Source organism: Gekko japonicus, unplaced genomic scaffold (genome assembly GCF_001447785.1).
Source record: "Gekko japonicus isolate JY-2015 unplaced genomic scaffold, Gekko_japonicus_V1.1 scaffold3468, whole genome shotgun sequence".
Classification (NCBI taxonomy): domain Eukaryota; kingdom Metazoa; phylum Chordata; class Lepidosauria; order Squamata; family Gekkonidae; genus Gekko; species Gekko japonicus.
Genome location: NW_015177122.1, coordinates 86,557 through 109,750, shown reverse-complemented (window position 1 = coordinate 109,750; position 23,194 = coordinate 86,557). Strand labels below are relative to the sequence as shown.

The 23,194-nt window shown below is 49.4% G+C and overlaps 1 protein-coding gene across 1 annotated transcript in view; it reads right to left on the bottom strand.

Moving 5' to 3' along the window:
* LOC107124811 (zinc finger protein 418-like) overlaps positions 1 to 23,194 on the bottom strand; it is a 50,098-nt gene that overhangs the window by 8,859 nt on the left and 18,045 nt on the right. The window contains exons 6-7 of the mRNA XM_015428321.1: positions 10,293 to 10,424; positions 8,101 to 9,804 (exon numbers count right to left, since the gene is read on the bottom strand). Coding sequence (XP_015283807.1) covers positions 8,101 to 9,804; positions 10,293 to 10,424 — 1,836 coding nt within the window. The remainder of the gene's footprint in view (positions 1 to 8,100; positions 9,805 to 10,292; positions 10,425 to 23,194) is intronic.

Here is a 23,194-nt window from a genome sequence, read left to right as displayed (position 1 = left end):
AATGTCCACAGGGAGCCGCTCTCCCTCCAAGCTGGCTGGCTCGCTCGCTCGCTCTGGCTCCAGCCGCTGCCTGGGCTCTTAGCGCTGCATCGTGTCCGTCCCCCGTCCCCCCCCCCCCCCCCCCCCCCTCCGCCCCCCCCCCCCCCCCCGCCGAAGCGGCCTCTTCCACCCACAGGCACCCCTCGGTCGGCCTCTCTAGCCCACAGCTCGGCTGCTTTAACCCTTTCAGAGCTGCAGGGCCAGGAAAGAGGAGGCTCCTCCTCCCGCCCTCCCCGTCGAGAGCAGCGCCCAGACCCACCCACCCCTCTATAGATGGTGGTGCCAGACCTCTCTCGCCCCCCTCCCCGCTGGGCTGGACTTGGGCCCCGCAGTCCTCAGAGGCGCCCCCCCAGAATGCAGCTCAGTGGGATTCCTCGGGAGTCACTCCGCACGGGGCACTGGGATCGCCTTGGAAATCCGGGTTCTTGGAACGTTTCCCCTGATTCTCAAAATGGGACTCTGGCACCACCACCTAAGGGGGTGGTGACCAATGTTCCCTCTAAGCTGTGGAGTCTTGTGAGCAAAAATTCTACTTTATGAGCTACTGGCACTGAAGTTGTGAGCAAGTGATTTGGCTACTGCATAAATTAGTTTGCTCTGGAGCCATCTTTCCTGAGCGGAGACAAAAATGTGTGAGCCGGAGGCTAAAAAACTGTGAGCTAGCTCACACTAACTCAGCTTAGAGGGAACACTGGTGGTGACTCTGTGGCCTTTGTCTTGGCTAAGGAAAGCCCCCCCCCCCCCCCTTCCCTCCTTGCAGGTAGTTCTCGGGAGGAGCTTCTTCTTTGGTGGGGCGGGCGGGACTCCTGGGTGGTACCAATGGGGGAGGAGGGCGACTTTCTCTAGGAGTCCTGCCCCCTCCCCTTTCTAAAGGAGAATAAAAGCCCTGGTTTGAGGGGGGGGTTGTTTCCCCTTCTGCCTGGGGCAAGGCATTGTCCTTCCGAGGGGACCCCGCCTGCTGCAGAGGGGCAGGGTCCGACGGAGCCCTCTTGCCTGGACGGGGATCTGCGCCCGCCCCATCCGTCTTCTCAGGAGCCGCTTCCCATCCGAGAGGAGGTGCTTTTGGTTTCAAGCAGGCCGGCGAAAGCGACTCACTCGCTCCCCTCCCTCACCTTATGGCAAACGAACTCTTGAGTTCGACACTCTTAATTGCTCTCAGCATTCCACAAGTAAGGAGACATCTGCCCATCAGTCTCCAGTTTCAACATTCCTTCACTATGCTTTCCTCTGGAATTAAACCCAAAACAAATGGTGACCATATAAACTCATCTTTTTGTTCTTTCTCTCTTTTCCTTCCTTCCTTCCCCCCCTCTTCCCCTTCCCTCCCTCCCCCATCTATTTGCTTGCTTCCTTCCTTCCTCCCTTCCCCCTCCTTTCTTTGCTCCTCCCTCTCTCTCTCTCTCGGTAACCAGAGCTCTTCTGGCAGCTGAGCTGCTCAGATTTCCCTCCGGCTACAGTGCATATAGAAGCACAGGGCTGGAATGAACCAGAAGGTCAACACACACACTCTCTCTCTCTCTCTCCCCCCCCCTCTCTCCCCCTCCACCTCTCATTTTCTCTCAGACAAAGAGTTATCATTGGACAAATAAATATCATTATCAACACCTGTTTTTACCACTTCTGTTTTTACTGTTAATAAAAAACGAATTTGCATATTTTTCAATAAGAATGTGGGATATACTAAAAAGAATGACAGGATTGCCCATCAGAAAGAATGGGAGAGGCTTGAAGGCCCATTGGAAATAATGGGGGCCAGGATGGGCTCCAGAATGGAATGGAATGACAGCCCCTGGGAGTAGCAAAAGCATTCTAGGATTATTGGAATGACAAAAGAAAGAGAGAGAGAGAGAGAGAGAGAGAGAGAGAGAGAGAGAGAGAGAGAGAGAGATATTTTGGCCATTTATATGCGGTTATACCACACTAAGGGCGGAGCTGCAGTGGCTCAAGTGATTAAGACGCTGAACTGCAGGCTGTGGAAGGTCGGTAGTTCAGCAGTTCGAGACCCGAGTGTGCCGCATGATGGAGTGAGCTCCCCTCTCTAGTTCCAGCTCCTGCCAACCTAGCAGTTCGAAAGCAAGAACTTGCAAGGAGATAAATAGGGACCACTTCGGTGGGAAGGGAACAGCGTTCCGTGCGCCTTGGTGTTTAGTCATGCCGGCCACATGACCACAGAAACGTCTTTGGACAGCGCTGGCTCTTCGGCTTTGAAACGGAGATGAGCACTGCAACCCTAGAGTCGGACTCGACTGGCTTTCGAGCAAGGGAACCTTTACCTATACCACACTAAGGAGCTGCAGTGGCTCAAGTGGTTAAGACTCTGAACTGCAGGCTGTGGAAGGTCAGTAGTTCAGCAGTTCGAGACCCAAGTTGCCGCATCCCATCTCTAGTTCCAGCTCCTGTAAACCTAGCAGTTCGAAAGCAAGAAATTACAAGTAGATAAATAGGCACCACTTCGGTGGGAAGGTAACAGGGAAGAGACCACCTTCTTGAGTAATCTCTGATAGTGCTCAGGTTGAAATAACCGGGTAGAGCTTTCCTTGGCGTCTGAGTCCTCGCCAGACCATTCACCCTCCTCCTTATCAGACTGAATAGTTGAAACAACAGAGTGGCTGCCTTCCTCATCTGAAACCAGCCTGCGTGGAGTAGGCTTCTTCTTCTGACTCTGCTTGGGTCTTTTTGTGGGGAGTGGGGGAGTTAAGGATCTCCTGCTCCTGGATCTCTCTCTTCTAAATCGTCTTTTTTGTCCCCTTTTCTTAGATACCTCCCATTCTGAGGAAGAAGAAGAAGAGGAGCATGTAGATGCTAGAGACAGAAAGGCTGGAGGTCCTATGCCTTTCCTTGCCATGTTTTGCCCTGTAGCAGCAGGCACACTCATCATCTGGAGAGGGGAAGGTAAGAACAGGGCCCCGTAGATGTTGTAACTGACCAGCCTGGGTTCTACTCCCGACGGGGGGGGGGGTGTTTGACTAATGGACTGGGGGCTCTGAAAATGTTCCCGGACTCACCGCTCCCCACAGCAAGAACGCCCCCAGTAGTGCTTTGTTCTCCACAGCTCGTGTGCGCGCTGCAGGTTTGTTGTACGCATTTTATGAACCACTTCGTACTCTGCCACCGCCTAACAGGTTTGACTTGGCAGGTGTGCTTAGCACTTCCATAATGCATATGATTCTGACATCGTGAATGTATTCAGGTATTAACTTTGGTTCATTTGTGACTGTTATTTGAATGCATGCTGGGAAGAAGGCTGAAATGCTGATACACAGTTATGCTACCCACGACCTTGCTCGTTCTGGCCAGCTACAACTGCACATGTTTCTGATGTCAGTTAGCCTAGCTAGAATGAAGAACAGTAAGCACTCTGTAACCATATCCCCCCCCCCCCCCCAAGGTCTTAACCCAATGGGAAATAGGTGATGAAATTTGACAATGTTTGATGGAACCAATAATTCTGTTTTATTTCTCTAATGTAATGTGAAGTATGAAATGCTATTTCACCCACTGTAACACTTGAAGAATCTGTTGGGTATTCAGGGTTCCAAAACCCTTGAATCTGTATTCTTCCTTATTAATTAATAAATTATTTTTTTGGTTTCCAACTCTACAGGACTGCTTTTGTGTGTTTTCTCAAATTGGCCCGGGCAAACACCATCAGGGACAGAGGTTCTGTCTTACAGGTTCGCGCCTCTCCTCCTCGGCCATTCTTGGCCTCCGGAGCCGTTTGGACCGTCCCAGACCCGGGAATCGCGGCGCTGGCTGTGTGGCTTCCCAACGCCTCGGGAGCCCCCGCCCGGTCTTCTTTCCGATGTGCCCCGGCAGTCTGTGGTGCTCCCTCCCCTCTGTCTGAGGCATCGGGCGGGTAAGGTTTGCCAGAATTTTGCTCTTTTTTGTCTAAAGCCCCAGAGCCTGGAGCCTTCCTAGGTGCCTTCTCAGCCATAGCTTTCGTACCTCTGGCAGGCTCTGCCGTCATAACACTCTGTGTGGGGTTAACTGTCAATTCTGGTAAATGGAGCTAGGCTCTAGACCTCCTGAAGCGGCAGGGCTATCGAAACTGGAAGGGCGCCCTCGGCTCTGTCCAAGTAGGCATACACAAACGTTTACGTAGCCCTGCCTGAAGCGAGAAGGGGCGTGACCTAACCAGTCTGGATACCTTCCCCCACTGAAGGAGAAACACCTCTTGGCAAATGGCAAAACTAGGGTTCCCAGGTCCCTCAGAGTCCCTGGCGGGGGACTTTGGGGGGTGTTACTAGAAGGGGTTACTAGAAGGAGCTGCAGTGGCTCAGGTGGTTAAGACGCTGAACTGCAGGCTGTGGAAGGTCGGTAGTTCAGCAGTTCGAGACCCGAGTTGCCGCATGACGGAGTGAGCTCCCGTCTCTGGTTCCAGCTCCTGCCAACCTAGCAGTTCAAAAGCAAGAAATTGCAAGTAGATAAATAGGTATCACTTCGGTGGGAAGGTCGCAGCGTTCCGTGCGCCTTGGTGTTTAGTCATGCCGGCCACATGACCACGGAAACGTCTTCAGACAGCGCTGGCTCTTCGGCTTTGAAACGGAGATGAGCACCGCAACCCTAGAGTCGGACTCGACTGGCTTTCGAGCAAGGGAATCTTTACCTTTATTAGAGGGGGTGGGATGTCCCTAACGTGATGACATCACACAGAAGTGATGTTATCATGTTGGGGAGCGGCAGCCCCCACCTCTTCCCAGCAGCGTTTAAAGGGTCTCTTTAAACCCTGCTGGGAAGGGGGAGGAAGGCCTCGTGCACCTCCACTCCAAGCTCCAGATTTGGGGTTTGGAGTGCAGGTGCGCGGCCCCCGGACCTTCCAGCAGCGTTTAAAGGGTCTCTTTAAATGCTGTTGGGAAGAGGTGGCTTGCAGTGCAGTTGCGCATCCCCTGCCTCTTACCAGTAGCACTTAAAGGGTCTCTTTAAATGCTGTTGAGACATGGGGGAGGCCGGTTGGTCACTCCAGGGGGCAGGGAATCTTCCCCACTATCCAGCGTGCTGGAGGCGGATAGGAGCCCCCCAAATCGGGAAACCCCTGCGGAACCAGGGGGTCTGGCAACCCTATACAAAGGCCTTCATGGCGGTCTCTCTATGGTCTGCGGGACTGCCTCTCCCCCTGGGCTCTGCCAGGATGGCTTCTCTCCTCTGAGCAGAGACTCCTCTAGGTGGCACCCTGAAAATGGGCACAACCCACAACTGACCAGACCCATGCCTCCTCTGTAGTGGCCCCCACCTGATGGAATGGGCTGCCCCTGGGGGAACCAGGAAGGCTCCCGCTCTCCTGGCTGTCTGCAAACTATGCCGAACGGAACCATTTCCCACTGCAGTGGAGGCCGGCCTGACCTCTTCCTCTCTGGCATGAAGGACCCAGAGAGACCCTCCTGTGGGGCTGCCCAGCCTGGCACCGCTTTTCCTCCCTGTCCCGCTGGTCTTTACCCCCCCCCCCAGCCTGGCCTCTCAAGACCCAGCCCTCCTGCTCTGCTGGAAGGAAAGCCAGAGTGCCCCAAAGGAGGACTTTGTCTCCTCTCTAGGAACCTCAACACTGTCTGCTTCTTAACCCTTTACTAGCTGCGGTGCACAGAAGGAAATAAAAGAACTATTATAATGATTATTTTTTCAAACTAAGGAAGAGATCAAAGGTGCCTTTTAACTGCCAGTTCCAGGGTTATAAACCCTCCCTGTCCTTGCTCATTGGTATAAGAAGGCACTCTGTGCACTCTCAGATGCACTGTCATCCAATGGAAAGCTAGGCAGAAAACAAAAGGGAATAAAAAATTAGCCCAGTAAAGTCAGGGAACATTCTCCAATTCTTAGGAAAGAATAAGTTGTCCAGAAAATAACAGTGAACACTTGGTAACTAAGGCACGACTATCTTGGCAACACCAAAATGGCAATCAACATTTTACCTGAACAACATTCATTACAGTTTGGAAACTGCCACATTGACCTAATATTCTATTGGCGATGGCACCCAGTCACCATTCATTTTACGAAAGAAGAAATCTTTAGAAATGGAAATGCTTTAGCAGAAAAAGAAGGTACTGGAAGGGAGGGGGAGAAATGTGAGGTTTGCTATGTTGATTTTGGTTTTAGCTGAAAATGTATTACTGTAAGCTGACTTGAACCGCAAGGAAATCAGAACATAAATGTTTTAATAAAATAAATCACATATTCCAATAGCAAAGTTGACAAAATCTGAGCATCCATAAATGTAGTGACTGGAATTGTAAAAGGAAGACAAATCTTTGTACAAACTGAAAATTTCCCCAGGGTTGCAGAAAAATATGAAATATATTAGGGGAAAATGGTTTTTTAAAAAAACAACAACACACCATATGATAAAAGGAGCACCTGTAGCTTTAAGAAATGGATTGCCTCAGTGGCTGTTGTTAAGCAACCACAGCATTCTATACTGGGTTTCTGTGAGTAAAAGGTAGGGGAGAGGACAGGGTCCTTTTCATATGCGTTTTGGCCTTTGAGGAGGAATCATTGGGGGCCAGGCATTTCTAGAGTTGCCAGTTACAGGTTGACAATTTCCTGGAGATTTAGAGGTTAAGCCTTGGAGAGGGTGGGGCTTGGGGAGATGAGGAGACTCAGCCAGATATTATTTATTTATTTATAGTTTGCCTCTCTCATGTGGACTCAAGGCAGATTACAGAGAGTGAATCAATACAATCAACAAGATGGAGCATTCAACAAACAAAACAAAGGTTGTCGAACCAATCAGATATCTAAAAACAGCACTAAAGCAAAAGCATAAGTCTTAACATGACACCTTAAATTACACAGGAGGATCCTAGTTTCACTAAGCTAAACACAGCAGCACAGACCACAGTCCCTAATCATTTATGCAAGTAATTTTGTGAGCCATTCAGTACAGTGACCTCTATCGCATGCATACAAAAGCTCTCTGGAATCCTTGTTTTGCATGGTTTGCAGACAGACTGGAGAATGGGAGCCTTCCTAACTTCCTCAGGCAGGGCGTGTCTTAAGGTGGGGGCCACAACAGAGAAGGCACAGGTATGGGCAGTTCTTGATTTTGACCTTTTGCAGGTTGGCTCCTGCAGACGACCTCCCACAGAGGAGCAAAGCTGGTGTGGTGGTGCATAGTGGTGGCGGTCTCACAAAGATGAGGGTCCAAGCCCATGAAGGGCTGTTCTGTTAAGAGCAGTTCTCTCAGAGCTCTCTCAGCCCCACCTCCTCCCTTACCGGATGTGTGTTGTGGGGACAGGAAAGGAAGGAGACTGTAAGCCTCCCAGTGAAGGGTGGGATATAAATCCAACTCTTCCTCTTCTTCGTCAGAAACGATTCTCTGCTGCTCTCGGCTCCAAGCCCTCTTGCTATTGCCCAGTTCTCAAGGCCAACCCAGTGATCCAGCTGCCTTGGTTCCACCACCTTGCTGCAGTCCCCCAGCACTAATCCCTGGTCTTCTTCAGCACAGGGGCTATTTCAGGCAGAGGCAAAGCTTGCTATTCAGATCTCCACGAAGAACTCAACAAAAGCATGTTTCTCGGTTCGATGGCAGCCTTCAGAACAATCAGTAATTGTTTGGATCATCTGTTTTTCAGTATCGATGATAGACCTAAACCTTTTTTCAACTGGGTATAGACTGTTCCTGCTGGCTGAAAACAATTAAAATTTGAAAAGGAGGCTTTGGGATTTGTTTGAGGCTATTTAGCCAACAACCCACCTAGGCATAAGTGTGGTCTTGGTCCACAGTCCAGGAATTCCTTGTTCTTTCTGAAGTGTACACTATACCAAGCACTGGAAATTTTCTACACGCTATTAGGTATTGATATTGAATATATGCTATTATGTTTTACTTGTGCATGGTTTTAGAGTTAGTAAAGACTTTTACTGTGTATGGTTTTAGAGTTCATTGGTAAAAGGCAACTGTTCTCACTGTGTTTTCTCTCCCTCTGGAGGCCTCCCTAGCCAGACTCCACTTACCCATAGAAAAAAAACCCTAATGGGGTTGGGGATCCCAGGAATTGGCCTGAGCCCCCCCAATATCCCTACAGGTTCTTAGATATTCTTGAAGAATACTACTGCATCTCTTCTCACATCCTGAACATTCAAAACCTTTATCCCCTTTGTGGGTTCTTAGATGATTTTGAAGAGTTCTACTGTGACTGAATCTCTTGCAACACTCTGAGCATTCAAAAGGCTTTTCCCCTGTGTGGGTCCTTACATGATTTTGAAGAGCACCACTCTGACTGAATCTCTTCCCACACTCTAAGCATTCAAAAGACTTCGCCCCTGTGTGGGTTCTTAGATGTTTTTGAAGAGAGCTACTCTCATGGAATCTCTTCCCACATTCTGAGCATTCAAAAGGCTTCTCCCCTGTGTGGGTTCTTAGATGAGTTTGAAGGGAGTCTCTGCGACTGAATCTCTTCTGACATTCTGAGCATTCAAAAGGTTTCTCCCCTGTGTGCGTTCTTAGATGTTTTTGAAGAGAGCTACTCTCATGGAATCTCTTCCCATATTCTGAGCTTTCAAAAGGCTTCTCTCCTGTGGGGGTTCTTAGATGGTTTTGAAGATGGCTACTGCACCTGAATCTCTTCCCACACTCTGAGCATTCAAAAGGCTTCTCTCCTGTGGGGGTTCTTAGATGGTTTTGAAGATGGCTACTGCACCTGAATCTCTTCCCACACTCTGAGCATTCAAAAGGCTTCTCTCCTGTGGGGGTTCTTAGATGGTTTTGAAGATGGCTACTGCACCTGAATCTCTTCCCACACTCTGAGCATTCAAAAGGCTTCTCTCCTGTGTGGGTTCTTAGATGGTTTTGAAGATGGCTACTGCACCTGAATCTCTTCCCACATTCTGAGCATTCAAAAGGCTTCTCCCCTGTGTGGGTTCTTAGATGAGTTTGAAGAGCGCTATTGTCACTGAATCTCTTCCCACACTCTGAGCATTCAAAAGGCTTCTCCCCTGCGTGTTTTCTTAGATGTTTTTGAAGACTGACTCTGTGACTAAATCTCTTCCCACATTCTGAGCATTCATAAGGCTTCTCCCCTGTGTGAGTTCTTAGATGGGTTTGAAGGTGGCCACTGCGAATGAATCTCTTCCCACATTCTGAGCATTCAAAAGGCTTCTCCCCTGTGTGGATTCTTAGATGTTCTTGAAGATGGTCACCGCGACTGAATATCTTCCCACACTCTGAGCATTTAAAAGGCTTCTCCCCTCTGTGGATTCGTTGGTGCACAAGGAGCTGTGATCTGTATTTGAAGTAGTTTCCACACCAAAAGCATTTACATGCATTCCTTATACTGTGCTTTGGAAAACATATATTCCCTTTTACTCCCACAGAGAACATCCCTTCTGTATGTATCCTTTGGTGTTGAACAAGGTCTGATTTGTCTGAGAATCTCCTGCCACAGTCTGAGCAGCTATGAGGTTTCTCTCCTCTTTGTGTTCCTTGATCTCTAAGGAGCTCTGCTCTGCTAATCATGGTCTTTCCACACTCTGGCGAGTGATGTGTCTTCTTTCCACTGTGCAATTGTAAATGGACATTATACTGCAACTGATCTGAGAAGTTCATTCCACATGCCAGACACTTGTATGTTTCCTTCACCATGTGAATTACTTCTTGGAAATCCCCCCCTTGGCAAGGAATGGGTTTACCCCTCTTCTGCATGATGTGGCTTCTTTTCTGCCTCTTAGGTCCAACTTGGTTTCTGAAGTTTCCTCTCATGTCTTCTTTCTTGACTTCATCTGGCAATAGAGGATGCAGTTCCTCAACCTTCTCATTCCTCTCATCATCCCCTGCTGGAATATAGAAAGAGATCCTGTTAGAACCCATGCAAGGAGCTCTGATCTGCACCTGAATTTCCATCTGCAATCCAAATATTACAGTGGCCTCTTCCCACTGTATGCTGAAGTCTACAATAACAGACACTTTAAAAGTACATGAAGCCTCCTGCATGAGAGATGTTTGGTTTGGACTCTAACCGTTTATATGGTTTCCCAACGGTGTGAGTTTTTTGATGTGTAGTAAGGGCTCTTTTTTGACGGAAGTTCTTTCCGCACTGCAAGCAATTACACGGTTTCTCTCCTAAGGGAACTGTGTCTGCAAAATGATGTTCATTTTCTGACTGAAGTTTCTGCCAAGGCCACACTTTCAGTTTCCCTGGAGTGGATTCCCTGGGTAATATGGAGGCCTTTGTCCCTTATCTTTTTGACTGACCTTTCTTCTTGGACTGGGATTTTACAGAAACCCCTTCCTCAGTAAGGAATGGGCTTATCCCTCCTCTTACCTGCTTGGCTTCCCTCCGGTCTCTGGGGTGCATGTCCATGTCCATCACCGAAGTGTCCGTCAACATCTTCATTCTTGACTTTTTCCAAAGAGAACCCCTGGAATTCCCCAGATGTCTCCTCTGCATCTGCTCCTGGAATAAAGAAAGAGTTTCAATCATCATCCATGCAAGAAGCCAAGGCACCAGTCAGGCACTGCCCAAGAAAAGGTGTGCATTTCTGTTATCCAACCATCTTTCCTCCAAAACTGATACGCTGGTCACGCCTTATCCCTACCAGGCCCTCCTGTAGAGCTGTTTTCATATTCTCTCAGTCCCTTTCCTCCCCAAATTCCTGATATGTATTTTACAGGGGGAAATGGCAAAATATTGTTCCCCCCGGTTCCCAATTGACTTACTATGTATTTTGACTTCTGACTCTCTGTACTTGACGATTAAGTACAAGAGGTTATCAAGATGTCCAGGCTTGCAACTACACTGGAAGTTTCCTTCCAGTTGTCAACAGAGCCAGGAGGAGCTGGTTTTCACCCTCCCCAAAATACATGTTTCCCGGGGGGGGGGGGAGGCCAGGAACTCACCAAGTGAATCCCATAGTTCACAGGGGGGCCTCGTGGTTTTTGGAAAAGGTGCCATTTGTTGGGGGGCAGGTAGTGACAGATGAGAATACCAGCCTTGCAGTGTGGGGCACCTTTCTCAAGGTCAGTTTTTGCTCTTTCTGAGCAGTTTTCTTCCCCCTAGCTGTGCTCCTCTATTATCTAAAGCACAGCCATGTCTGAACCATCCAGGCAGTTCTGCCTTTCCTAGAAGCACAGCAAGAGATAGCCAGAAGAGTCGGTCCTGTTCCATCCTCCCAAGCACCTGAAGGACGCAGCGACCACACAGCAAGCATGCAGTTATCCAGGTGTTCAGCATGACCAGGGTGATGGAATCTAAACGTGGGGAAGTTAGTCTGGCAGACCCTTAAGAGCAGCAGAGGGTTCTCACTGCTGTCAACCCTCTTTCCTGGGGACAGGGGTAGATGGTGACGGCCAGCGTTGGAGAACCTCGGGCATCGGGGCACGTTGAGTGGACAGGTATACCTGGTTTTTTTCTGTGTGTGTGTGTTTGTGCTTTTCTTTGGCAGATGGTTTCCTGCCTCAAGGGAGTGGAAGGGATTTAGCTTTTGGGAAGAAGTTGGTCGCTTGCCTCTTGGGGAGATGTGTCTAGAGTGCTTTCTCTGTCCTGTTGTGGCTCAAACAAACTCTGCTTCAACTGAGTACCTGACTCTGTCTTTACTGGGCTGACAGTTTCAGTGGGAATCTCTTCAGTAACACACAATCCCGCGCTCTTGGGGTGAGGACTGATTCCCGTCACCACAACAGAGGGTGCTGTGTGATTTGGTGGAAGACACTTGCCCTTGGGTGGCAGTGTTAACTGGTGGGACTATCCACTGCAGGCCACCCCTGCAAAACAGAACAGCTCCACAGAAAGCACTCAAAACCATTTCCACCTAATAGGAAGGCCTGATGACATCCAGGGGACTGCTGTAGGAATAGTTTTACGTGCCTTTTCGCAGTGTCAAAAAGTCCAGATAAGACCCTAGAAGAGTCTGTCCTGCTCCATCCTCCCCAAACACCAGCTGAAAGGGGCTGAAAGGACTTGGCCTTTGGGAAGGATTTGGTTGCTTGCCTCCTGGGGGAGACAGAAGGTGGCTACAGTGCTTTCTCTATCTTCTTGTGGCTCAAACTGCTTCAACGGAAAACCTGACTCTGTGTTTATTGGGCAGACAGGTTCAGTGGGAGTCTCTTGAAGAACACACAGTCCCACTCTCTTGGGGTGAGGACTGACTGCTGTCACCACAACAGAGAGTGCTGCGTGATTCAGCATAAGCCACTTGCTCTTGGGTGGCGGCCACCCCTGCAAGGTAGAACAGCTCCAAAGAAAGCACTCAAACCCATCTCCACCTAAGAGGAAGACCTGAAGACATCCAGGGGACCGCTGTTGGAATAATTAGATGTAACTTTGGCCTCATCCAGCAGGGCGGTTCTTAGGTAACCACTCGCTTTGCCTGGTATTTAACGATAGTGCAGCCACTCAAGATAGTGCAGCCACTCAAGAGCCACAGCTTATGAGCCTCCAGATTCCAGGCCCCAGAAGGCCTCCCTCCCTCCTTACCCAGCGAGCCTGATAATTCTACCAACCCAAGAGCTGCTTAGAAGTGAAGTGGAAAGGTCCCATGGCTATTCCCTGCCCATTCCCTTGACATAACTGTGAAGGATGCTCACTTGCAGGTAGTTCATTTGGGTTGGTAATAGTCTCTTGAGATCTTCCCGCCACAGGAAGTGGTGGTGGCTACAAGCATGGACAGCTTCAAGAGGAAATTAGATAAGCATATGGAGCAGAAGTCCATCAGTGGCTATTAGCAAGAAGGTATAGTTAGGAACTTTCAGTCTGGGGTAAGTGATGCTCTGTATTCTTGGTGCTTGGGGGTGGGGCAACAGTGGGAGGGCTTCTAATGTCCTGGCCCCACTGCTGGACCTCCTGATGGCCACTGTATGACAGAGTGTTGGACTGGATGGGCCATTGGCCTGATCCAACATCGGCTTCTCTTATGTTCTTATGTTGTTATTTATGTGGGAACAGAAAGAAATCCAAGGGAGAGGAAAAATTCTTCTGGAAGGACAGAAACATGGTCAAGATCAAAGACCAGAATCCTAACCAGTATAAGGGGGATGGATCCTTTACAGATCACAGTCAGTGCTGATGACCGTAATCCCATCTCGGGGAAGGGCATCTTGTAAAGGCTGGCCACTGAGAAATTGGGATCTGGTCCCTTCCAGACTCTTTTTGAGGGCCTCTCACCCACCCACCCCAGCCTCAGACCAGGACACCCTCTTTGGCTTGGGCAATGCCCACCACACTGGCCATGCTGAACCATCGCTTTTACTGCTACCCCCACCTCAAGACCCCCTGTGTGTGGGGGGAGGTAGCCAAGCAGTCTTCACAACCACATGTTGCTTTTCAATACTTTGATTCATGCATCATCCCATTGGCAGCAATTTGCCCCTTTGGCACCTATGAAAGATCCTTACCCAGAGAGGCCACGGTCTCATAGTTCTCCAGCATGATGTCTCTGTAGAGAGCTCTTTGGCCAGAATCCAGCAAGGCCCACTCGGCCTCAGTGAAATACACGGCCACCTCCTCAAAGGAAAAGGGAGCCTGAAAGGAAAAGCAGATTCCCTCGTCAGAGATCAGTCCAGGCAGAGACTACACTCTCCACGGGGGCATTCTGGGAGGGTCCAGGATGAAGAGCTTGGCATGCATCAAGAGAGTGGGGTTCAGAGCCTGTCTCTCCTCGGTTAGCAGAACCAAAAGCCTCCTTGAGAAAGAAGAGGGGACCTGACTATCCCCCAGTCTTCCCCCCCTACCTTGACCAGAGGTGGAGCAGCTGTTTCCATTCCTCTGAAAAGACGACAGGTTGATATTTCTTCACTGCCTGCAAGGGAGACAAAATTGGAAGGATGAATGTTAACCTCCAGTTCCTATTTTGTTCGCTTCTTTGAATTCTGCTTCACCCATCCCTGCTCCCAGGATTGTGAAACCTTTTCTTCTTTACACTCGAGAAAACTTGTAATGACTTTTAGTAAGGTGTCGAAGAGGTGGAAGAGAAGCATCAGGTACCCATGAGCCTTTTGGTTTTATAAATGCTGCCAACACTCCTGTGAGGCTTGAAATGTGCCCTGTGAACCCTGGAGCTCCAAAGGCTGCAGCACCCCTGCTGGAACAGACCAAAAACCCAGGCCTGCCATTTCCCACCTGCTGGGCCCTTCCACCCATCCTGGAGTCTGGATTGGCAGGAGAAAAAGAAGGGACCATAAATCATGTTGCACGACACGTCGGCATCACACACACACACACCCAACCCAGACGTGATTTTAGCGCATCAGCCAAGGCTCTGGAAATTTTAGGGTACAACCAGTGGGTTTCCAGGGTGTCTGCTGATGCTCTGATTTCAGATCCAGACATTAGGCCAGCTTAGACATCGACATGACATCATGCCCACCCTATGCACTACCCTCAAACCCCTAGCAATGGGGTTTCAGAGGTATGTTGCCCCAGAACGTGGGGCGGGGGGGGGGGAATGCTTTTAAAGTGCTGTGAAGTCACAGCTAACTTATAATGAACCTACAGTTGTTCGAGGCAAGAGACCTTCAGAGGTGGTCTGCCTTTGTCTGTCTCTGCAGAGCAACCCTGGACTTCTTTGGTGGTCTCCTATGTGAGAACCAACCAGGGCTGACCCTGCTTAGCTTCTGAGATCTGAGGAGACTCAGCTAGCCTCGGCCATCCAGGTCCTGTGAATGTGGAGATTCCATTGATTCACCTTGGCTAATAGCTGCACCCTCATTTCTCTTCCTTTCCTTCCTTTTCTGACCCATCTTGAGACCCTCTAATGGAAGAAAGCTGAGAGAGGCACATTTTAATTAATGCAAATAAGAATGGAATTCCCCTCCATGAATCTGTCTACTCCCCTTTAAAGTGGAGAGGCCATCAGGACAGCCTATGGCACTCTGTGTCCCAGAACTCCATTCTGCATAGTCCGCAAAAGTATTCCCCTTTTCTCCTCTCTTGAACCTTCTGCCCAACAACTTGACGAGTTGCCCCGATCCTATCTAGGCAGGAGGCACCCTTACCACTTGACAGGGCATCTCGGGCATCCTCCTGGGCCTGTGCCCTCTGACTTTCCTCTGACGGAGCTCCTTCTGCCTCAGAGAGCTTTGCTTCCATCTTCACAGATCGTCCCCACATCTGAAACAACAGCCAGGTAAGAGGAAGAAATGGAAAGAAACAACAGCCAGGTAAGAAGAAGAAATCTAGCAAAATATCTAAGAAAAGATGGGAACAATACACTGAGGAATTATACTAAGGAGATGAAAGAATGACCGATTCTTTTCCAGAAGACTCTTTTGAAGAAGAACCAACGGTTTTAGAAAGTAAAGAGAAAACTGCACTGAGAGCAATGGGGAGAAACAGATCAACCGGGGGTAGATGGGATATCAATAGAAGTATTCCATAAAAGGAGTCCTTCAAAATCTTCAAGAATATGCTAATGAAGATGGAAAGCAAAACAATGGCCCACAGTCTGGAAACACTCACTTTACATTCCAATTCTGACAAAAGGAGATATCGTCTTGGAGCATACAAGATTGTTTTAGAAGAAAATCAGCTTGTGTTTCATAGGTTTTCTGTATGCCCCTTGGTCTGGCAGACCAGCAGAATTGAGATTCCGAGGAGAAATTTTGTATATGATTTAAAATTATTCTCCTCATGTTACACTAGATGGGTCGTGTACCTCTTAAAATGTTCCTGTGAATGTCTGCATGTGGGAATGTCGATGTCGTGCTCAGGGTTACCCCCGGGCCCTTTAAACCCTGTCGCCATGTTGAGGAGATAAGGTGGCAAGGAAACAAGCACCTCAGATGTGAAAGGGCTGGGTGTTGACTCACACTCCAGGCACTTTTCTCAGAGTAATCGCCGTTTTGCTCTCTCTCTGTCTTGCCTGTGCGATTAACTCTGAACTCCTCCCTGGCACTTTCCGTTTCCTCCCTTTTATTCTCCTCCCCGCCGTGCAGACCCACCCATCAGAGTCCATAGGCTCTTCCATCTGTCTCTCTCTGTGCTCCCCCAATCCCTGAGGGTTTCCCTTTTGTGCCCCGCCTCTCTTCAAATCCCCATGGAGTTGTGCATTCAGGGGAGTGCCTACTTCCACCTCGGACGCCATGTCTGGCCCCTGTTGCTGCTTTCCTTCCGAGGGTGAGAGGTAAGGCAGGGACCCTCCAATCTCCTCTGTCTTTCACCCGGGCCCTCCCCCCGTGGACCAAAGGAGCGTCGTCCGTGCCAGACTGCTCCTTCTTCCCTGAGTTCCCTCGGCGTCTCGGATGTCGCTGAGGGAGTGGGTTGGGGACGCTCGAGTCTCCAGGACTGTCCTCCCAGGTCTGTCCACCTCCCGGCATTAGTACGGAGCCCGGCACGGACCGCGCCAGTCCTGCCGCAGCACAGGCCGCGGAGGAGCCCACGGCGGGACACTCGACTTGGACTATTAGAACCCATGTGGTTGAGCATAGATCTTATATTAGAAACTCACACTTAGAATCACCCATGGTTCAACATTTCATTGACATGCAGCATTCTCCTGATGATTTTCAATTTGTGATACTGGAAGTGCTTAAAACTCCCCAATACTCTTCCATAGATGTTCAAAAAAAGGTTGCGACAACGTGAGGCATTTTGGACTTTTTAAACTTAAAACTTATCACCCCCATGGCCTCAACCAGGCATTAGAATTTGGCTGCTACTTATGAGTTGACTTATCATTAGAGTTTAGCTGTTACTTATGAGCAGAAATAGTGTCTGGTCCTTTAATCTCCTGTAACTTTAAGAAACTGACTGCTATGGTGCCCAACAGATACTAGCTACAGTACTTAAAGTCTCTAGATGCTGACCACACCTTGAGGCTCACCGACTATATGAGAAAATGTTCCATTGGTGATTGGATGCCCGACTGAGACTGATTTAATACAAGGATTGGTGAGCCTTATGACCTATCAATGGCATTGTGTATTATTACAACTCGTTAAATGGTGACATTGTGAGAGCATTCTTCTTTTCCTCCTTCTTCTTTTTAGGTTTTTTGCCTATATAGACTGCTTTGAAGGCTTCTGTACATCATGAGTGCTTTATAATGGTATTGTTCGCCTTTTAATATAAGGGTATGGTTATAATTACAATAAATGATAATAATAGTATGGCTTACTTGTAATTGTAGTTGGATGAAGTTTTTGAAGAAGAGCCATCGAAACGAAGATTGAAATCTGGAGTCTTCGCCTTTGTACTACTTATTCTGTACTACCTATGTACTTGTGCATTACATGATGTATTTTGCTATCACTGACTACATGTGGTTTCTTGTTACCTCTTGTTAGTACAGTGTTATCTTGTTATATAAACGTTTCTCCTGCTGTTTATATTACTCAGGCACTCTTTGGTCTGCATTATTTATGCAGTCCAGATTACACAGGGAAGCCATTGAAATTCATAAACATAAACACAATGACAGGAAAGAAGAGAGTTTAAAAATAAATAGGGCATGATTTCCTGTCCTGAAAAACACAAAAAGCTCTACATCTTACAACAGCACTACAGATAAGATTGGAATTTCAACAGCCAGTCCGTATGCAAAAGAAAGCTCCTCCATTAGCATGTAACAGCCTGGGGAACTCCTACAAGATAATGACTTGGCCGTACCCCACCTTCCTGAGTAGATATAAATTACCTGCCTACCATTTTTCTTCTCGTCTTGACACAGAGAGTACCTCTGAGGATGCCAGTCACAGCTACTGGCAAAACAACAGGTCCTACAATGCCAAGACCAGGGCCATACAGCCCGAATAATCTGCAACAACTTGAAATTGCTCAAGATTGTCTGTTCCTTGGCTCTATCGTCAACCACACGGGAGGCAGCAAGCAAGAAGTCAGGAGACTGAGGCTGGGAAGGGCAGCCCAGAAGGAGCTGGAAAAGATTCTCCTGTGTAAGAATGTGTCATGGGTGACCAAGATAGAGTTAATTCATGCCACAGGAGTTCCCATTACTACATGTGGGGGGGGGGAAGGAGGAGGAGGAGAAAAAGAATATCCTGCCCTTTACTTGGAGTCTGAGAGCAGTTTACAATATCCTTCCCTTCCTCTCCCCACAACAGACACCCTGCAAGGTAGATGGGGCTGAGAGAGCTCTGAGAAAACTGCTCTTGAGAGAACAGCCACTGACCCAAGGTCACCCACTGGCTGCATGTCGAGGCGTGGGGAACCAAACACAGTTCTCCAGATTAGAGTCTGCCACTCTTAACCACTACACCAAAAGGGCTCCCAGTTGTGGTATTAGAGGAGAGTTTTTATGGATACTGCGGACCACCAAAAAGACAAATCAGTGGGTTCTAGAAGAAATCAAACCTCAACTCTCCCTAGAAGCTAAAATGACTAAAATTAGACCGTCGTACTTTGGTGACATTAAGAGAAGACAAGAGTCACTAGCAAAGTCAATAATACTAGAAAAAGTTGAAGGCAGAAGGAAAAGAAGACCAAACATGGGATGGACTCAATCAAGGAAGCCACGGCCATCAGTTTGTAAGACCCAAGGAAGGCTCTTAATGGTAGGATGTTTTGGAGGACATTAATTTACAGGGTCGCTAGAGGTCAGAAGCAAATTGATGGCAGTTGACATGCACACACAGAGAAATATCCGACAGGAAGCCTTAGGATAAGGTCACTGCTTGAACTGAGTGCATGAAAACCCCTCACCTGCTCTGCCTGCCTCTTCTCCTCTGCCTGACTCAGCAGGAAACCTTCGGCCAGGGCCACCGCCTGGGAACTGGTCTCTGGCCCGCATCCTCTGACCCAGCACTGCATGTCCTGGGGCAGGACGGCCAGGAACTGCTCCAGGATCACCAGGTCCAGGATCTGCTTCTTGGTGTTCCTCTCCGGCTCCAGCCAGTGGTTGCAAAGTCCATGGAGCCGGCTGCAAACCTCTCGGGGCCCATCTGCCTCCTGGTAACAGAACTGCCGGAAGCATCGACTGCGTATATCTGTGCTCACAGTTTCCTGAGCCGAGATCTCTGGCACAGCTCCTTCCCAAAATTCAGCAGCACTCCCTGCTGGGATGGGATGGGGACCTTTTCTCAGTCTCTTGCCAGTTCCAGGGCCTTCTTCTGGATCCTCCTCTTCCATCTCCTTCCCCTTTCTCTTGGGTTGCCTCTGACTGTGGAAAGACACTCTCATTCACTTGCCTATGAAAAAGGAAAGACATCAAAAAGGCAGAAAGAAACCAAAAGAGAACTGAGTTATATCACTGTCTCTGGACAAGAGACACCTAAGTGGATCAGAAGGAGTGTCCGTGTTGTAGTTTGCGGATCAGGATTAACGTCATTGGGTTATATTAAGTATCAAGCTTTTTAGGTTACGCTTCTTTGGTCCTTTAGGAAAGAAAAATCTCTATTTGACTGTTTTAAATCTATAGTGGGTCTTATGAGCTTGGCCTCTGGTACCTGGGGAGCAGTCTGTTTGGTGGGTGCAGGTAAACTGGAGCCCAGGACAAAGCGACTGGGAAGGGCTTAACCACTGCAGAGAGCTCCTCAGTAGGCCAGGAAGGCTGGGCAAGAGCTCTGCCCAAGCAGCCAGCTGAGGGGAAGGGGCACAAGGGCTGCTGGGGCTGCTGGGGCAAAGAGGAGCAGGTGAAGGAGGCAGGGATGAGGCAGAGGTCCTCAACTGCTTCCTGGCTGCTGTGGTCAAATGGCTAAGAGAGAACAAGTTGAAACTGAACCCTGCAAAAACAGAAGTCGTACTGGCTGGGAGAGCAGAAGTCTTGAAGGATGTTGTGTTCCTCCCTTTCGAGAGGGTTCAGCTGACCCTCGCCGACTCAGTTAAGAGCCTCGGTGTTAACGCCAAACCCAACCATATTGCTAGAGAAGCAGGTTAGTGCAGTTGCAAAAAAGGCTTTCTCCCAACTCAGCCCAGCTCAGAAAATGGCCCCTTCCCTTGATATAGTTGATCCGGCCACCAGGATCCATGCCACAGTGACTCGGAGACTAGACTGGATCAATGCCCTGTACACTACATAAAACCAGTTCAGAAACTCCAGCCGGTGCAGAACGCCCCGGCTGTGCCATTATCAGGGGCTCGATGAATTACTGCCCTTCTGCAGTCCCTCTTCTGGCTGGCCTGGACAGGGGCCTTCTCTGCTCTGGCCCCCACCAATGGTCTGCCTGAGGGGGTCAGGAAGGCACCCACTCACCTGGCTTCCCACAAACTACACAAAGCCGAATCCTTCCAAAGGGCTTTTCTAAGCAAGCAATAGGGTAAAAAAGGTAAAGGTTCCATTGCTCAAAAGCCAGTCGAATCCAACTCTAGGGTTGCGGTGCTCATCTCCGTTTCAAGGCCGAAGAGCAAGCGCTGTCCGAAGACATTTCCTCATGCAGCACCCGGGTCTATGCTGAACTACTGACCTTCCACAGCCTGCAGTTCAGCGTCTTAACCACTTGAGCCACCGCAGCTCCTTTAAGCAATAGGGTAGCGTGGACAAAAGGCTCCCTGAGGTTACTTGGGCACATCATTAGGGCAGGGGGGTCTGAATGATTGTGCTTCGTTTACCCAAATTCTAGTTTATTGTATCAAAAGTATTGATTGTATAAAGAAAAGGTAAAGGTTCCCTTGCTCCAAAGCCAGTCGAATCCGCGGTGCCATCTCCTTTTCAAAGCCGAACGTGGTCATGTGGCCGGCATGACTAAACACCAAGGCGCACACTGTTACCTTCCCACCAAAGTGGTACCTATTTATCTACTTGCAATTTCTTGCTTTCGAACTGCTAGGTTGGCAGGAGCTGGAACTAGAGATGGTATTGTATTGTATTGTATTGTATTGTATTGTATTGTATTGTATTGTATTGTATTGTATTGTATTGTATTGTATTGTATTGTATTGTATTGTATTGTATTGTATTGTATTGTATTGTATTGTATTGTATTGTATTGTATTGATTGTATAGAGTCCCACTAAAGGACGGACAATAATTAATGTAAATAAGTAAAACAGGAGAGATGGTGGGGCACCGCCCCAAAGGCGGGCAGCCACTTGGGCACGAAGGATTCCCACCACCCACCCTTGATCAGGGCTGGGGCTTCTTCCTGGGCCACCCTCCGACCTGCCGGGCTGAGGATCTACTTCGATTCCCAGGATCCAGATCCTCCCCTTCAGCCCCGGCCAGGATCACCCCCACGGGGGCGAGCAAAGGAAAACACCCGTCAGAGAGAAACCACCTTCTCAAACTACCGAACCCCGCCGCCCCCCCAAGCCACACGGGTGCGGAGGGTCCGTCGCCCTCCAAGACTGCGGTCACTTACTCGAGAGAGGAAACCTTCCCGGGGTCCGGCGGCCAAGCTGCCCCTTGGCTGTTACACCCCCACCGGAAGCCCCCCTCTTCCCCCCCCGCAGAATCCACCTCTTCCACCCGCCCCCCTTTGTCGGCCTCTCTAGCCAACCGCTCGGCTGCTTTAACCCTTTCAGAGCTGCAGGAGCAGGAAAGAAGGTGCTTCTCCTGCCCTTCCTATGGAGAGCCGCGCGCAGACCCTCCGCTGGGCGGGACTTCGGACCGGCTGCCCTCAGGGGCGCCCCCCCTCCATAACGCAGCTCAGTGGGATTCCTCGGGAGTCACTCCGCACACGGCTGTTCTCCCAGGGGAACCCCAGGCGGCTCAGCCCTCCCAGAAGACGGGGGTTGATTGGGGGGGGGGAGGGAAAAGCCAACCGAAGGGAGCTCAAGCCGAGCAACCCGAAGCGGGTCTGATCGGGACCCTCCCCAGGGGACCCTTCAGTGGGTCTGGCTTCCTCCCAGGAAATCTGTGTGGTGCAAGCTGTGGCCATGGGCATGATATGGGATTGAATGGTAACTTTGGGGTGTCCCGACACAGAAACCCCAATCATCCAGAAGGATCCGTGCCTAAGAACCACGTTTTTGCAGCATGATGTTGCCACCAAGCGACAGATATGTGATTTCTGTGGTGCATGCTGTGGCCATGGACAAGATATGTGATTTGATGGGGAGTCTGGGGTAACCCAACACAAAATCCCTGAGGATCCATAAATTTCCATGGTTCAGAACCCTGTTTTTGCAGCATGGAGTTGCCACCAAGCCATGGACTCATGATTTCTGTGGTGGAAGCTGAGGCTATGGGTATGATATGTGATTTGAAGGGGGAGCCACGCAGAGCAGAGCCAAGCAGGCAGAGACGACCTTTGGAATACACGGGGGTCCAGCTGGAGGAGATTTCTGTGGAGGAAGCTCAGTCAGAGACTGTAATTTGAGGCGCATAGCTTGTAAATGAGCTAAAACTGCTTCTCAAGAAGAATTATTGGGGAAAACATCCAATTTAGTGGGCATTTGGATCCCAAGGAGCAGTTCATAAGGAGTCTTTTGCCGTCATAAGGAGTCCCTGGCAGTGGACCCTTTAAGACATTATTAATACTTCTCTGCACAGAGGGAAGGACATTTTCCTGGAGAGGGTAGTTGACAGTAAGCTCTTGGAGAGGTCCCACGTTATCACCAAATATCTAAAACCCCACAAATCCATTAGATTACACATAGGATTAACAGCTGTGCCCTACTGTGAGGTTCATCAGAGCAGCAACTGCCATAAATTCTGCTGAAGCGAAATCGGCACCGCTTTCTGTGTGGACGGTCTGTGGTGTGTCAATACTGATACAAGGCCTTAAAGCCATGACCTCAGCCCTAGCTGTTAACTCCTTCTGGACAATGACCCATGTCAATTTGGCCAGAGAAGCTACAATGACAATATCAATGGCCATGTGCCAGAGGCAGTGGCCCTATGCGACCCATATAAAGACTCTCAAAAGGTTGGGTGCCCTTGGGGAGGGAGCCTGGGTGAGGGTTTGGCTATGTCTGAGGGATTCACCAACAAACCTGATTTCCAGTTAGCCACATAGCGGGCAACATCTTTAGCCAGGCTGGGCCACCAGTATTTACCCTGGAGCACAAGGACAGTGCCCTTGTGCCCCAGGTGGAGGAAACCCAATCCTTCATAAGCCTCTTTGAATAGAGAACTACGCATAAAACAAGGAGGTACTATCTTGTCTCCAGCTTTGGGGAGAAAGGGGATTGGATAAAGATATGGAGCAGAGGTCCGTTCGTGGCTGTTAGCCACAAGGTTTATGGAAAACTGTGTCTGGGGCAGTGATGCTCTGTATTCTTGGTGCTTGGGGGACGACAGTGGAAGGGCTTTTGGAGTTCTGGCCCCAGTGGTGGACCTCCTGATGGCACCTGGGTTTTGGGCACTGTGTGACACAGAGTATTGGACTGGATGGGCC